At 34.7% G+C, this 13,913-nt stretch overlaps 1 protein-coding gene across 3 annotated transcripts in view; it reads right to left on the bottom strand.

Annotated features, from left to right (window-relative positions):
• Positions 1-13,913, bottom strand: part of LOC120419488 (multiple C2 and transmembrane domain-containing protein) — a 105,926-nt gene that overhangs the window by 21,932 nt on the left and 70,081 nt on the right. Inside the window, exons 3-7 of one of the 3 annotated variants that reach the window (XM_039582175.2) lie at positions 13,673-13,872; positions 7,797-8,426; positions 7,547-7,738; positions 3,521-3,669; positions 3,139-3,457 (exon numbers count right to left, since the gene is read on the bottom strand). In XM_039582175.2, coding sequence (XP_039438109.1) covers positions 3,139-3,457; positions 3,521-3,669; positions 7,547-7,738; positions 7,797-8,426; positions 13,673-13,872 — 1,490 coding nt within the window. The remainder of the gene's footprint in view (positions 1-3,138; positions 3,458-3,520; positions 3,670-7,546; positions 7,739-7,796; positions 8,427-13,672; positions 13,873-13,913) is intronic. The other 2 variants (XM_039582176.2, XM_052709497.1) reach the window with 2 other exon arrangements.

The following is a 13,913-nucleotide window of genomic DNA, read 5'->3' as shown; positions in this document are numbered from 1 at the left end:
ATAAATTGAATTTAAGCTCTGAAAAAAAAAATGCATCGAAATATCTTGAACTCGATTGTACACTACAGTTCTTATTTGTTAACTGGGCGTCAATTAACTGGGTTGTATTTACTGTGCGTTCAAATAATGTAACTGTGCGCTGCGATATTGGGATTCAGTCCAGTTAAAAAGCAGACAAACGTCAAAAAACAATAACAAAGCAAAAAGATCGAGGGGTCCATAAATGAAGTTCCAACAAATACAAAATATTGTTGTCTTTTAAGGTTGTTCCAAGTCACTTTCAAAGAAAATTTACAGAATTTGTTCTGGGTATATTTTAAAGCTTCTTTAATTTTCTCTTTTTATGAAATAAAAAATTGCATTGACGATCCCCTCGTATTTAAAAACTTAAAGGAAAAAAATATTATCATGAATCTTTGATTTTTTTTTCGCAAACTTTGTCTTAGGCGTTATGTGATCCTTCTCGAATCAAAATTAAGCTTGAAATTTAAAACTTATTATTTTTGTCCAGGTATGTGAGATTCTTTTCCAAGTTTATGTTTGTCTTCCTCAAAACTTCAGTTGATGTTGAAACTCAAAAAATAGCTTTTTAAAACGAGAATCAGCCAAACCTGATTCAATAAAGGTTAAAAAATGATAACTGTTATTTTGTAAATTGATTTGTAATACTGTTTGGTTTTTATTAGTTGTCGGGTCAGATTGATTTTTAACGTGAAATTAACATTAAACAGACTTGTGAAAATATTTTTCAAACTTTTTTCAATGTTATGTTCATTATTCATCTAAGAACCAAATTCATCAATAAAATCAACGAAAAATGGGCAGGCAAACAAAAATGTTTGCAAAAAAAACCCGATTTTTTACTAAAAGTTGAGTTTATATTTGGTCACTTTAGAAAGGTTGTCGTATTTTTTCAAAGTCAAAGTATTTTCCATAAAAATCGATCAATTTACCCTTCAATTTACAGATTATTGTCACGATTTCAATAATATTCTGCTAATAAATTAAAAATAAAATAATTGATTAAAAACCGTCAAATTCAAATTGAGGAATCTAAAAATAGACACCTATAGACACGGAAATATTTTCAGGAAATGTAGTTGAAAGTGTGTACTTTCAGGTTCGGTTTTGCGCCAAAATGCGCCATTTTGAAAACATAGCAACTTGAAAATAGGCTCAAAATCACTTTAAAATGGTTCTAACTCCTCAATAAAGGCTCAATACATTGTGCTGTCTTACGCAAAGATGTGTAATTTTTTGTCATAAACAACTCTTCAGAACATAGTAGGCCGCTAAAATGCTAACATTTTGAGTTATCACCAAAAAAGTGCTTTTTTGGACCATTTTTTGCAAAAATGGCGTAAATCTTGAATAGTTTAAGAGCTACAAATTTGGCGTCTTGGACAAACTTTCATGAAATTTTCTCCTCTACAACTTTGCCGAAGACACCAAAGCCCTACAACGTTATCCAACAAAGTTAGTTTTGGTTGACACCCTGGAAGGTCGTCACCCTGTATGACAATAACTTTAAAAGATAGCCCTTATCAAGTACAACAACTCTTCCCAAGACACCATTTGGCTAGGACTTCAAATAAAGGAGTTATCAATTTATTCCACTTAATTTAGCCATTCCGAACACTGTGCGATTGTGAAAAATTGGTACCGTAGAAACGAAATATTCAAAAACTTGCGGTTTTTGGAAAAAAATCTTAAATGTTGTAAATCGCAATTTCAAAAATCATGTTAAGATGCATAATCAAATTTGCAATTGAAGATGGCTTTACACATTTTATTCTTTAAGTGCGCCATGTTCAATTTTAGGTATTTTGAGATGAAATTTTTTGAAAAATGTTCAGTTTATATCAATTAAGAAATAATTTTATATGAAGATAATGCACCCATGCAAAACATATTTTTGAAAAGCTAAGAATATTTCTTACAACTTTCTGTTTTAGACTTCCTTTTAAAAATTAAATTAAGTGAAAATGAGTTTTTTTGTGTCATCTAATCAGTTCTCATTTTTCGAAATGCGCATGCAATTGGTTCAATTTGCAATGTTTAAAAATTTAAACTTATGTGAATTTTTTGCTCTTTTCTTTAAAAATAATTTCGATTGATTTAAATCGAGCCCATCATTTGAAAATGTAGTTCGAGAATGTAAATTTTAATTTTTAAATTTCGAATTTTTGTTAGAGAAGAGCAAAAAATTTCACAAAGGTTTCATTTTCTAGCATTAAAAATCAAACGCATCGCCAAATCTGCAACGAGGTTCAATTTTACTAATATTTGTAAACAAATTGAAGCAACTGCGCATAATCAATACTAGCAATTCAATGCTATTGGATTTATTTTTCGCTTATTATCTCCAAAAATATTTGACAGCAGAAAATACAGCGATTTTTTTTGCTGTTGTAGCGTAATTTTCTGCAACTCTGGCAGTTTTTTTTTGTAAGAGGTAGCTGCAAAAATGACAGTAGTCAATCTTAATTCAAAAATTGTAGAAGGAATTATTTGGAATTATTTGAAAACAAACAAAAGTAAGAAGCAAAATTTGTGATTACTGAATTGAAAGTATGTAAACAAAAATCTAGTTTGAAACCGTAGTCTGAAAGAGAACTATGTTTGCAAACTTTTCAAACAGTAAAGAAATGTGTTTTGAAAACTTTTCCAACAAATTTTCACACACTAATATCACCAATACTTGTAAAATCATCCGTCATTTCAGGTTTTTGTCATATTTTCTTCTGTTACAGCTTCTATTTGTGCGCATTGTTTACATTACGAAATAACTTTTCAAAAGGGCGTAATCTCGCCTTTTTTGCTTAAATGCACAGAAAAAAAATGATGGTGATATTCATAAGGAAATGGTGACAGATTTTGTGGCAAAAAAATGGATTAATTTTACCCCAGAAAATGATGCATTTTCATCAGTTTTTGATGAATATTCATCAGGTTCATATGTTTACACATTTTTTATGTTATGTAATATTACTCAAAAATAGAGGTAATATTCAACCTACCAAATTTTCATCATTCCAAAATTCAACTTTTTTTTCTGTGTATTACGGATTTCATATAAAAAGTTGCTAAAACTATCAAAACGATATAAGCAATTTAGTTTTCGCTGTCCAAACTTACGTATCGCTTCAGCAGCGTGGCCTTTTCGATGGGATTTTCCTTGTACGAGGTCAGATCGGTAATGGTTTCGGACGCCGTCGTCCCACTGATGGTCAGCATGAGATGCACCTCGCCGGTGCACTCCTCCAGCGGCTGCCAAATCCCGTGCGTTCGTTCCCGTGGAAGACTTCTCAGATCTATCGTGCACTTGCCGAACGTGTTGTACTTGCCGCAAATTACCAGCTCCAGTATTTGGTCGTCGTCGAACAGGTGCAAATCGAACTGCTCCAGCCACCTCGCCCGGTACGAGTTTTTACTTTTGTATTTTTCGTTTCCTAACCTAAAAATAATCAAGTTTGCAGATCTTTTTGAAACTTTTTAAAACGACCACTCAAAACCTTACCTAAACCTAACGTAAATATCGTTGAGGCCATTCTCGGCGTCCGGCGGGAGTCCCTTGGCCTCGACCAGCACTATCGTGACGACCGAGCTCCAGATCTGGGATTTTAGCCGGCGTGACGCGTCCGCCAGTTTGGGGTTGCGCTGAAAGTACTTGTGAGTTTTGAAGGGGACACGACGCAGGAGGAAGAAGGGTGCAGGATTTGATTTCGATTAAAAAAGAGAGCAAAAAGAAAGCGCTGCCAGCGTGTGTGGAAACGGTTGAGGTGAATGTATGTGTTATTTTTTTAATTGATCATGCTGACTATTGATACATTTACCTCAGTTGTTTACTTTTGTTTTCTTAAAAATAGGATGAAGAGCTAATCTTGGAACTGATACGTTGGGAATGATAAAGTTTATGACAGTAAGATGATTTTAAAACAACACAATTAAATAAAAAATCGAGAATGGTTGATACCGTCATCAGGGGTGACATTGGGTCTGGGGGCGAGATTGGGTCATACAAATTTCAGCATTTTTGTATGACCCAATCTCACCCCTCAGACCCAATGTCACTCCGATTACCCGAAATCCCGATAATCCAAATATTCGATTGTTTGAAGGAATTCGTTTTTTTTATTTTAAACACAAATTTGAGTTTAGCGACTCCAAGTTAGTGTAGTTCGATCTCATGCTTGATAAATTATAAACTAAATTGTTACAGTATTCCAGTATTACTTTAAACATTAATCACTTAACTAATTTTTGAAATTATGCTTCAATATAACTTATTCAACATTACAACGAATCCTTGTTAATAGATAATGCATTTTTCAAATATTCCAGCCTAGTCTAATTGAACATTAAGAATATCGTTAGTAAAAAAAAATGCAATCATTAAATTTTAAAATACAACATCGGGATAATGATCAGATACACATGGTAAATTCTTTCAAAAATTAAGCTATTTTTATTTTTTTTTCAACAGAAAAGATTGCTATCTCGATTAGATTCTATCTGAAATTGAAAAATTGCCTTCACTATCAAGTTTTTTTTTTTAAATTAAAACGCTCCTGTTTGTTTGCAATCGAGTCAGAAATTTCCATTTGTGATGCATTATTATTTGGGCGACAAGATTTGTTTTTTTTTGAAATTTTAAGAGATATATGCAAGCTTGAATATTGTGATAAAAATAAGAAACTGAGCCAATTTTGACCAAAATCAGTTAATCCTCTACCGCCCAAATTTATTTTGCCAAATTTTCATTTTTTCCGTGTTTAGGAGGTCATTTTGAGCAACTATTTTCTTTGAAAAACTTTACTACTCTTGTTTTATGTTTTTCTTGTTTCATTTTTGGTATTTTAATTTGCATTTGTCTTGTTTAGTATATGATTGTTTTTGGTAGTATGTATTTGGCCTATTCTCCCACCTTCTATCATTGCATTTTGTTTATCTAATTTTTGCAAGGCACTATTTCAATTTTTTGCTTAAGTCAAATAAAGCAAGTAAAACTTCCATCTCATAATTATTTTAAAATTTTAAGAGTTCTTCTTTCCAATGCATTTTAAAGATCAAAAATTGTTTTTGTAGAGGGTTAAGGTTTAAGGTTCGCTATTGCTTGTTGAATTTTGTATGGACAAAATTGCAAAAATGTGGGGAAAAGCAAAAAATACAAAATTCCACCAAAAGGTGACGTAAAATGTGTCGGATTGTCAAGTGTCAAGATTCTTAAGTAACATTTCATGACAAACAACTTTGTCGAAGACTGCAAAACGATCCTAGTTACTAGCGATTCAAAGAAGACGTTTTTATATGAAAAGGTTTTTTTAAAAGCTTAACGCTTAACGATCTATCAGCCATTCCACGTCAAACAGGAAGTCTCCAAATCAAAAGTGCTCCGATTTGGCTCAAATTTGGAGTGGGGGTTCCTTGGCCCAAATAATTAGACCCGTATTTTTTTGTTTGGTGATTAGGGTGGTCCTATCCGAAATAGGGTGGTCCAAAAAATTGCATTTTTCGTCGATTTTCGCAAAAACCACAATTTTCAAAAAATCATATCTCCGGAACGGCACTTTTGATTTGGAGACTTCCTGTTTGACGTGGAATGGCTGCTATAGCAACCCTTAAACCATTATCGATTTTGAACAAAATTATCATAGTTAGTATTTTTTGCCTAAGAAATCGTTTTTTTTAATGTCACCCTATTGATCATCAATATTTTAAATTAATTATACGTTGGTCAATTAAACTGACATTTATATAATTTAATTTTACAATTTTAAACTCAGATTTTAATTCAAGAAAACAGTTAGCCTTTTTCTGAATTTTTGTCGTGTTTTTTATCAGCTCAACGTTTTGCAGAGGTCTTTTTCCTCACCCCAAGTAACATTTTAGGCTATAAAACCTATCAGCCAAAACCAACATTAAAACCACTAAGTCGTCCGCAGAACCCCGATAAATCTCTGTTAAAACCTAAAAGGACCTCCGCAAAAGGTTGTCATGGTCTTTTTATAAAACCTACATAGGAGTTCAAGGCTTTACAACTGAATCCTAACAACATCTTCAAAGCCTTGATAAAACTATTGTTAAAACCCTGTCACGAGTTAAGGAAAAATGACATTTCATACGAGCTTGTGGTTTTAATTAAGCTTTTTGCATGCCTAATGGCACTTGACAGCTAAAACACCCTTGGTTTTAAAGAAGCATGCGATAAAACCGTTTGGCATGACATTGCCCTTGGGGTTTCAAGACTCTCTTAAAACTTTCATGAAACCTTATTGAAAGCCATTTAGCTTTTATTGTCACAAGGTTTTATGTCCGAGGCATAAAACCCTGTTAGAACCTATTAATTAGCTCTCTCTTGCTTATTAGTTGCGGTGAATGCCCAAATAAAACTATTAAACAATCAAGATTCTACCATAAAACCTTAATAAAACTAGGTGATGGCTAATTGGTTTAAAAATGTTACTTGGGACTTTCATACAAGTTTCCATACAAGTTTGACATCTGTCTATACAAAGGTGGTCTATACAAAATCTGTATCTTGAGAATGGAATTTCTGAACAACACACTTCCCATACAATAAAAATGTTGGTATGAAGCGTAACACAGTGGTCGACCCCAAAGCCATTTTCGTTTCGTAATAAAAGAATGCTCCTAGCAAGTACAAAACATATTTGACAGCCAGTTGAATAATAACAAAAAAGATTGTCTTTGCCTGAGTCGTACATTTACCCAAAGAGGTTTACTAGAAGACATTATCAAAAATTATTACTTTTCGATAAAAGTGCTAAAAAGTTTAACTTTTTAGCACCCATTTCAGTGCTGATATGTAGAACTTATTTTAAGTAGAGAAAAGTAGGCCGTTTTGTCATGCGAAAATGACAGGAAAAGTAATTAGTTTCAGATTGGATTTGCAAAAAAAGTATCTTTCATGGCATTTCATCATTGAAAAATGCCAGCAAAATTGCCAAAAATTAGCGACAAATTAACAACAAATCAATAAAATTTAAAAATTCAGAAATAATACGGGCACACAGAGAAAAATCAGTTTCCGAAATCGTGAGCAAGCGTTCATGAAATTCTGAACCACGAACAACAAACTGTTCAAATTGGAGGTGCATTTTTCAATAGCGGTTTTCATGAACGCTTGTATACGATTTTGGGAACTGATTGTTATCCGTGTAACCGCCGGATAGCGCCGTTTTTTTCGAACCAAAAAGTATATGAGTTATCATTTCAAAACTGATTTCAATGAGTTCTTGCGGTATAACATTTCAAATGGACTGATAATGTCAGTTTGTAAATTTTAAGTGATTTAATACAAGAAAAATCGTAATGTTCTATATTAAATAAAATGAATGAAAAGATGTGATGATATTATTTTTAACATTTTACATTAGTGCAATTTAGTGAACTTTATCGTGCCCAATGATAATAACAAGCGGAAGGGTGACAAAAGATATTGAGGAAAAGGGTGCCATCTACGAATGTGTTCCCTAAGACTAATCCTGCGTTTTGTGTTTGAATTTATTCTAAAGCAACCTACCTGCTCCTTATCTTCCTGCGTCTTTGGCCACAGCGTCACGTTCAGCCGGATTTCCCCGAGGTCCTTGTTCGCCCGCTGCGCATCCTCCAGCCTGATGGTCATCTCCTCGACCCGGTTCAGTTCGAGCGACTGCAGCTGCAGCTTGGCCGAGCCCATAAAGTCGTCCTGAAGGCCCCAGTCGTAGTCGAATACCTAAAAGTGGAACGGAAGTTGTTCATCGAGTTCATGGGATAGTTCGTAGAAGGTATACCTTGATGTTTATCGGTTGAAAGGGATCCTCGATGGGCACGATGAACGTTTCGTCCCACACCGGATTCAGCTCCTTGTGGACCGTTTTCGATTTGTACAGCAACCGACCTCCAACCTTAAACTTGACGTACGGATCGCTCGTTCCACTCTTGTCCATCGCGACTAGATTGTGCCCACTAACCAGATGTATCCGCAGTTGAAAGAAGGAGTGCTGCCTCAGGACGGCCTCCCTCCTCCGCTGTGGATCCTCCCCAATTCCACCCGGAATAACCCCGAGCCCGCTCGTGCCCGGAACATCGTTGCCAACAAGTTTCGCCACCAGCCCACTCCCGCTGGTTCCGGCAATCACGCCCGCCACCAGCTCGACGTCCGCCTTGGTCGTGGTCAGTTTGAGGCCGGTCCCCTCCGAACTCATTGAGGCATTCCGTTCGATCACGACGGGACGGGCCGCCAGCGGGGAATCGCTCAACGTTTGGGCCCGATGCCGCGGCGACTGGGTCTGCGGGGTGGCCGAACTGCTGTGCTCCGAGCTGTTGTCCGCCGCGTAGTCGCTCTGGCTGTCGTGCCGTTCCAGCTCCTGTCCGCAGGAACCGCGGAGGCGTTCTTTACTGCGGCCGCGGGACCAACGATTCTGGAAGGGGGAAAGGTTTATAAATTAGTTGTTAGAAATGATTTCAAATTAATTGGAAACATTAAAGCAACTCGAAGACAGCATCAATTGCAATCGGTTTGCGTCAAAACAACTGAATCTACTCTGCTGAGTTTTGGCGAAGTATTTAGAATGTTCAAAAATACCTTTTACTGATTTTACAAACTTTTTTTTCAATCTTTTATAGCAAAAGAAATATTTTGCAGTATTGTTATCATACAAGTCTTTATTTAATTTTTTCAGCCGGTGAAATAAAACTTGATGTAAAAATTTAAATACAAGAATCTGTATTTCAGAAGATTTTTTTAAATTGATTTAGTTTCTTCATAAAAAAATATTGGTAAAGAGGTCGGAGCTGTCGTGGCTGACTGGTTACGGTGTTCGCTTTGTAAGCGAATGGTTCTGGGTTCGATTCCCATCTGCTCCCAACGAGAAAGTTAAGTACAGAGAATTTGAAATGATGAATATGAACAAAAAATCAAAGTCGCTCGAGGCGCTTCGCTTCTTCTTCCCCTGTCGATTCAGAATTGTGTTGTTGTTCGAACAATCTGTGCTCAAACTCAACCCAATTACGAGTCATCTCTGCGATACGGCTTTACGCAGTAGGCCTGGCCGCTTTAACGCTTGTGATGTTTCAATGCATTCCGATGCAATGGCGCACTACAAACGTTAATAAATGACAAGAAGAGTGCTAGGCGTCATCTAACCTAAGGCACTCTCCAGGATCCCTTCGAAATATTGGCTGCGCTAGGGTCTGATTAGATTAGATTAGATTAGAAAAAAAAATATTGGTAAAGAGGACTGTTCAGAAAATTAATAGCTCCACTCTTGGAAATAGTAGTTTATGCAACAAGTTTCAGCACGAGTCGTACATTTATCCAACGAGGTTCACCGAGTTGGATAAATACGAAGAGTGCTGAAAAAATCAAGTTTTGCAACGAGTTCCATACAACATTTTTTGCAATTCCAAAAAACACACATGGAGTGAAATTTTATGTCAAATTTTCATGTGTTTTGTCAATAAATCGTTAAAATCAAAAAAATGTTGAAAAGTGTTACTTTTCAAAACAAGTGCTGAAAAGTTAAACTTTTCAGCACCCATTTGAGTGCTGAAAAGTAGAACTTTTCAGCATTTATTTTGAAAAGTGTTGCTATTCCATTCTGTTCTTTTTGGTACAGAAAAGTAGGCTATTTCGTCGTTCAAGAATGACAGGAAAAGTAAGTAGTTTCCCGACGGAATTGCAAAAATGTATTTTTTAATGCCTTTTACTATTTCTTTCAGCATTTAGTTTCCAAAATACGCTTTCTTGTTTTTTTTAAACAGAAAAAAATCTTGATTTTCAAATTCAAACCTGATTCTACTTATTTTGAAATAGAAAGTAACACAAAATCCTTCAACCATGATTTATACAGATATGCCACGGTCATGGCAATTTAGCATTTAGAAGCGTGGCCTTTTTTATGTTTTTGATATGTATTTTTCAATCTAGCTTATTATCGTATTTTTAATCTGGTTGCCTTCCGTAGTTTGACCATTTTATTTTCCATACAAATCAATCAATCTCTTTTTGCCACTACAATTTGATTATTAACACTTGTAGCTCCAACGGGGTTAAAACTTACGCGTAGCACCAAGGGGGTCAAAAAAGTTGGAAATGCAACTTCAACCAGCTGTATCTCGGCGAAAACTCAACCGATTTGGATGATTTTTGTTGCATTCGATCCGGAAGAATGTCAAGAATCACTTCCAACAAGATTATTATAAAAAAGGCATTTCCAACTTTTTTTCCAAGGGTTGTATGAGCCGGTGGAGTAGCATATATTGTCCCCTAAAACATATAAAATATATTGAAAATAGTACTTAATTTTATATCAATTTAAAGTGACAAAAAATGATCTTAAAAATATTTTTTTCGTATGCCATTTTTTGTGTAGTCCTGAACACGAATCAAGAAATCAACACGACAATAAAAATCCATTAAAAAGATATCGATTTTTGAATTTTCGAATACCATTTTTGTATGGACAGCTGCAAAATTATATGGACAAACTGATGTTGCAAACTGACTTCTTTCTCATGGCCTAAAAGGTATTTTTAAATCTATTTCAAGTTGAGGGGACAACAAAATTACTAAAATTGAAAATTTCATTGAAAACTCTTTTTAAATCAATTGTCAATAATTCAGAATACATTATACTTTACATATTTATGCATTTTAAATCATTTCAATACTTTTTAATTTTATTGCAAAAAATTAATTTCCTTGCCACAAATTCATGGATTAGCTGAAGTTTTTTTCAGAGTAGCATGACAGTAATTAAAAATATTAATTATGTATATTGTACATAGCATTTATGTATTTATTTCGATTCAAAATTTCAAAATTCTGAATAAAGTTTTTCAATTACAATCAACGATCGAATTGACCCAAAATTTAATATCTTTCTCTGAAATATTTCGCACTGATAAAACTAAGAATTTTTATTAATCTCACTGTTAGCAACATTAGAATTTATATTTGACATTGTTAAAAAATTGGTTAACTGCAAAGTAATTGGATAATAGGTAAGGCGGATCATTAGCTGTGGAAAATAGTTTCTTCACCAACTCACACGAAAATTGGAAAAAGTTGCTCCGAAAGCTCTTCGTGTTGTGTGAAACTTTGTTCTAAGGGGTAATTTTCGTTCCTGATCACAAATCCGAGCTAATTTATTTTTTCCAATTTTTCGTTTATTTTGTGACGGAGAGCGGTTGATAGCGCATTCAGAATTCCGAAAAAACGTATTTTTCATTTAAAAAAAAAAACAAAAATAATTTCAAAAATCATACCATATTTCGACTAATTTAAATAAGAACACTTTATAGAAGCAAATTCTAGGGTTGGAAGTTTAAGTTTGTTTTAAGCTGGTACAAATTTTATCTAAAGATTTTTTAAACCTCCCCCCTCCTTCAAAGCCGACCTGATAAATAAGGAGGCAAAACATATTTTTTATAAATAGTTCATATTTTCAACGGAAATTTAAATGCTTTCAGCTGAAATCAATTTTAAATGCATTCTCCTGTGTTTAGAATCAGTTTTAACATGCTTGGGTCAGTTAAAATCTGTTGAATTTGGTTGAATTTTCTATGTACAAAACCGCAAAAGGTTTTTTCCGCAATTTTTTTTTATCGTCAAATCTTACATTTTTTGAATGCTAATGATTGCATATCAACTGTGCTGGCGTATGCATTTTCAATAGTTTTTTACTGAAATGTTGAATTTCTGGCTTTTTATTTTTTCTGCCCCCCTCCCGCCCCCTTGACCCGGTCGAAGGACAAAACTTTGAAAAATATTTGCATTGGTTTTATGAGAATTTGCCAATGATTTTAAAATGGTTTTTTTCAGGGGTAAATTTAGGTTGCGCTTTTGTTCGATAACATTACTAGAATTAAAGTAAAAATAAGTTTGCAGTAATTTGTGTTATGTCCTAGACTTTTTATCTTAGCATTCTTATAATTAAAATGATTATGATATTCGATAGAAAAAAATGTGAAAAAATACAAAAAATGGATAAAGTGACTGTGAAAAAAAGATAAATGGCAAATGTTAGGAGGTGGGAGAATAAGCCAAAAACTATTATAAACAAAAATTAACTTAATCAAATAAATGCAAATAAAAATACTGAAAAAAAACCTTTGAAAAAATATAAGGGTAATTCTCTACCAACTCACACGAAATCGGGAAAAGTTGCCCCGACCCCTCTTCGATTTGCGTGAAACTTTGTCCTAAGGGGTAACTTTTGTCCCTGATCAAGAATCCGAGGTCCGTTTTTTGATATCTCGTGACGGAGGGGCGGTACGACCCCTTCCATTTTTGAACATGCGAAAAAAGAGGTGTTTTTCAATAATTTGCAGCCTGAAACGGTGATGAGATAGAAATTTGGTGTCAAAGGGACTTTTATGTAAAATTAGACGCCCGATTTGATGGCGTACTCAGAATTCCGAAAAAACGTATTTTTCATCGAAAAAAACACTAAAAAAGTTTTAAAAATTCTCCCATTTTCCGTTACTCGACTGTAAAAAATTTTGGAACATGTCATTTTATGGGAAATTTAATGTACTTTTCGAATCTACATTGTCCCAGAAGGGTCATTTTTTCATTTAGAACAAAAATTTTCATTTTAAAATTTCGTGTTTTTTCTAACTTTGCAGGGTTATTTTTTTGAGTGTAACAATGTTCTATAAAGTTGTAGAACAGACAATTACAAAAATTTTGATATATAGACATAAGGGGTTTGCTTATAAACATCACAAGTTATCGCGATTTTACGAAAAAAAGTTTTGAAAAAGTTACTTTTTGCGTTTCTCTTTGTTTCGTCGTCCGTGTCTGTCGCGGGTGACCATGAACGGCCATGATCGATGACGACCAACTTTTTTAAAACTTTTTTTCGTAAAATCGTGATAACTTGTGATGTTTATAAGCAAACCCCTTATGTATATATATCAAAATTTTTGTAATTGTCTGCTCTACAACTTTGTAGAACACTGTTACACTCTAAAAAATAACCCTGCAAAGTTAGAAAAAACACGAAATTTTAAAATGAAAAATTTTGTTCTAAATGAAAAAATGACCCTTCTGGGACAATGTAGATTCGAAAAGTACATTAAATTTCCCATAAAATGACATGTTCCAAAATTTTTTACAGTCGAGTAACGGAAAATGGGAGAATTTTTAAAACTTTTTTAGTGTTTTTTTCGATGAAAAATACGTTTTTTCGGAATTCTGAGTACGCCATCAAATCGGGCGTCTAATTTTACATAAAAGTCCCTTTGACACCAAATTTCTATCTCATCACCGTTTCAGGCTGCAAATTATTGAAAAACACCTCTTTTTTCGCATGTGCAAAAATGGAAGGGGTCGTACCGCCCCTCCGTCACGAGATATCAAAAAACGGACCTCGGATTCGTGATCAGGGACAAAAGTTACCCCTTAGGACAAAGTTTCACGCAAATCGAAGAGGGGTCGGGGCAACTGCTGTGTGAGTTGGCGGAGAATTACCCATAAAACAAACAAGAAAAGTGAAGTTTTTTTAACCAAAAAGTTGCTCAAAATGACCTCCATAACCTGGAAAAAAAATCCTTGAAAAAAACATTTGGCAACAGAGGGTTAAATAATTTGGCAGCAGAGGGTTAAATAACTTAAAAGAGACATGTTCTTACATTTAACGCTGAATTGAAGTTTGCTTACCCTTAGCGTGTTGAAGAAGCCGTGCGTCCGCTGGATGACGCCCGGGATGCTCGGGTTGACCGCGCTGCGGGCCCGCTGGGGCGAGGACTGCGGCGAGTCGCCGGAACCGCCGCAGTCGTTACAGCTGAGCTCGGACGCGGACTTGCTGAGGTGCTTGCGCAACGACGAGCATTTCGATTCTAGATTCAGTCGAGAACGTTCTACAGGTTTAGTAATGAGCCGGAATTGTTTTCAAAAGGGA

The sequence above is a fragment of the Culex pipiens genome, chromosome 3, assembly GCF_016801865.2.
Source record: "Culex pipiens pallens isolate TS chromosome 3, TS_CPP_V2, whole genome shotgun sequence".
Taxonomy (NCBI): Eukaryota; Metazoa; Arthropoda; class Insecta; order Diptera; family Culicidae; genus Culex; species Culex pipiens.
The sequence above is the reverse complement of the archived record's forward strand: the minus strand, read 5'-3'. Positions and strand labels throughout refer to the sequence as shown.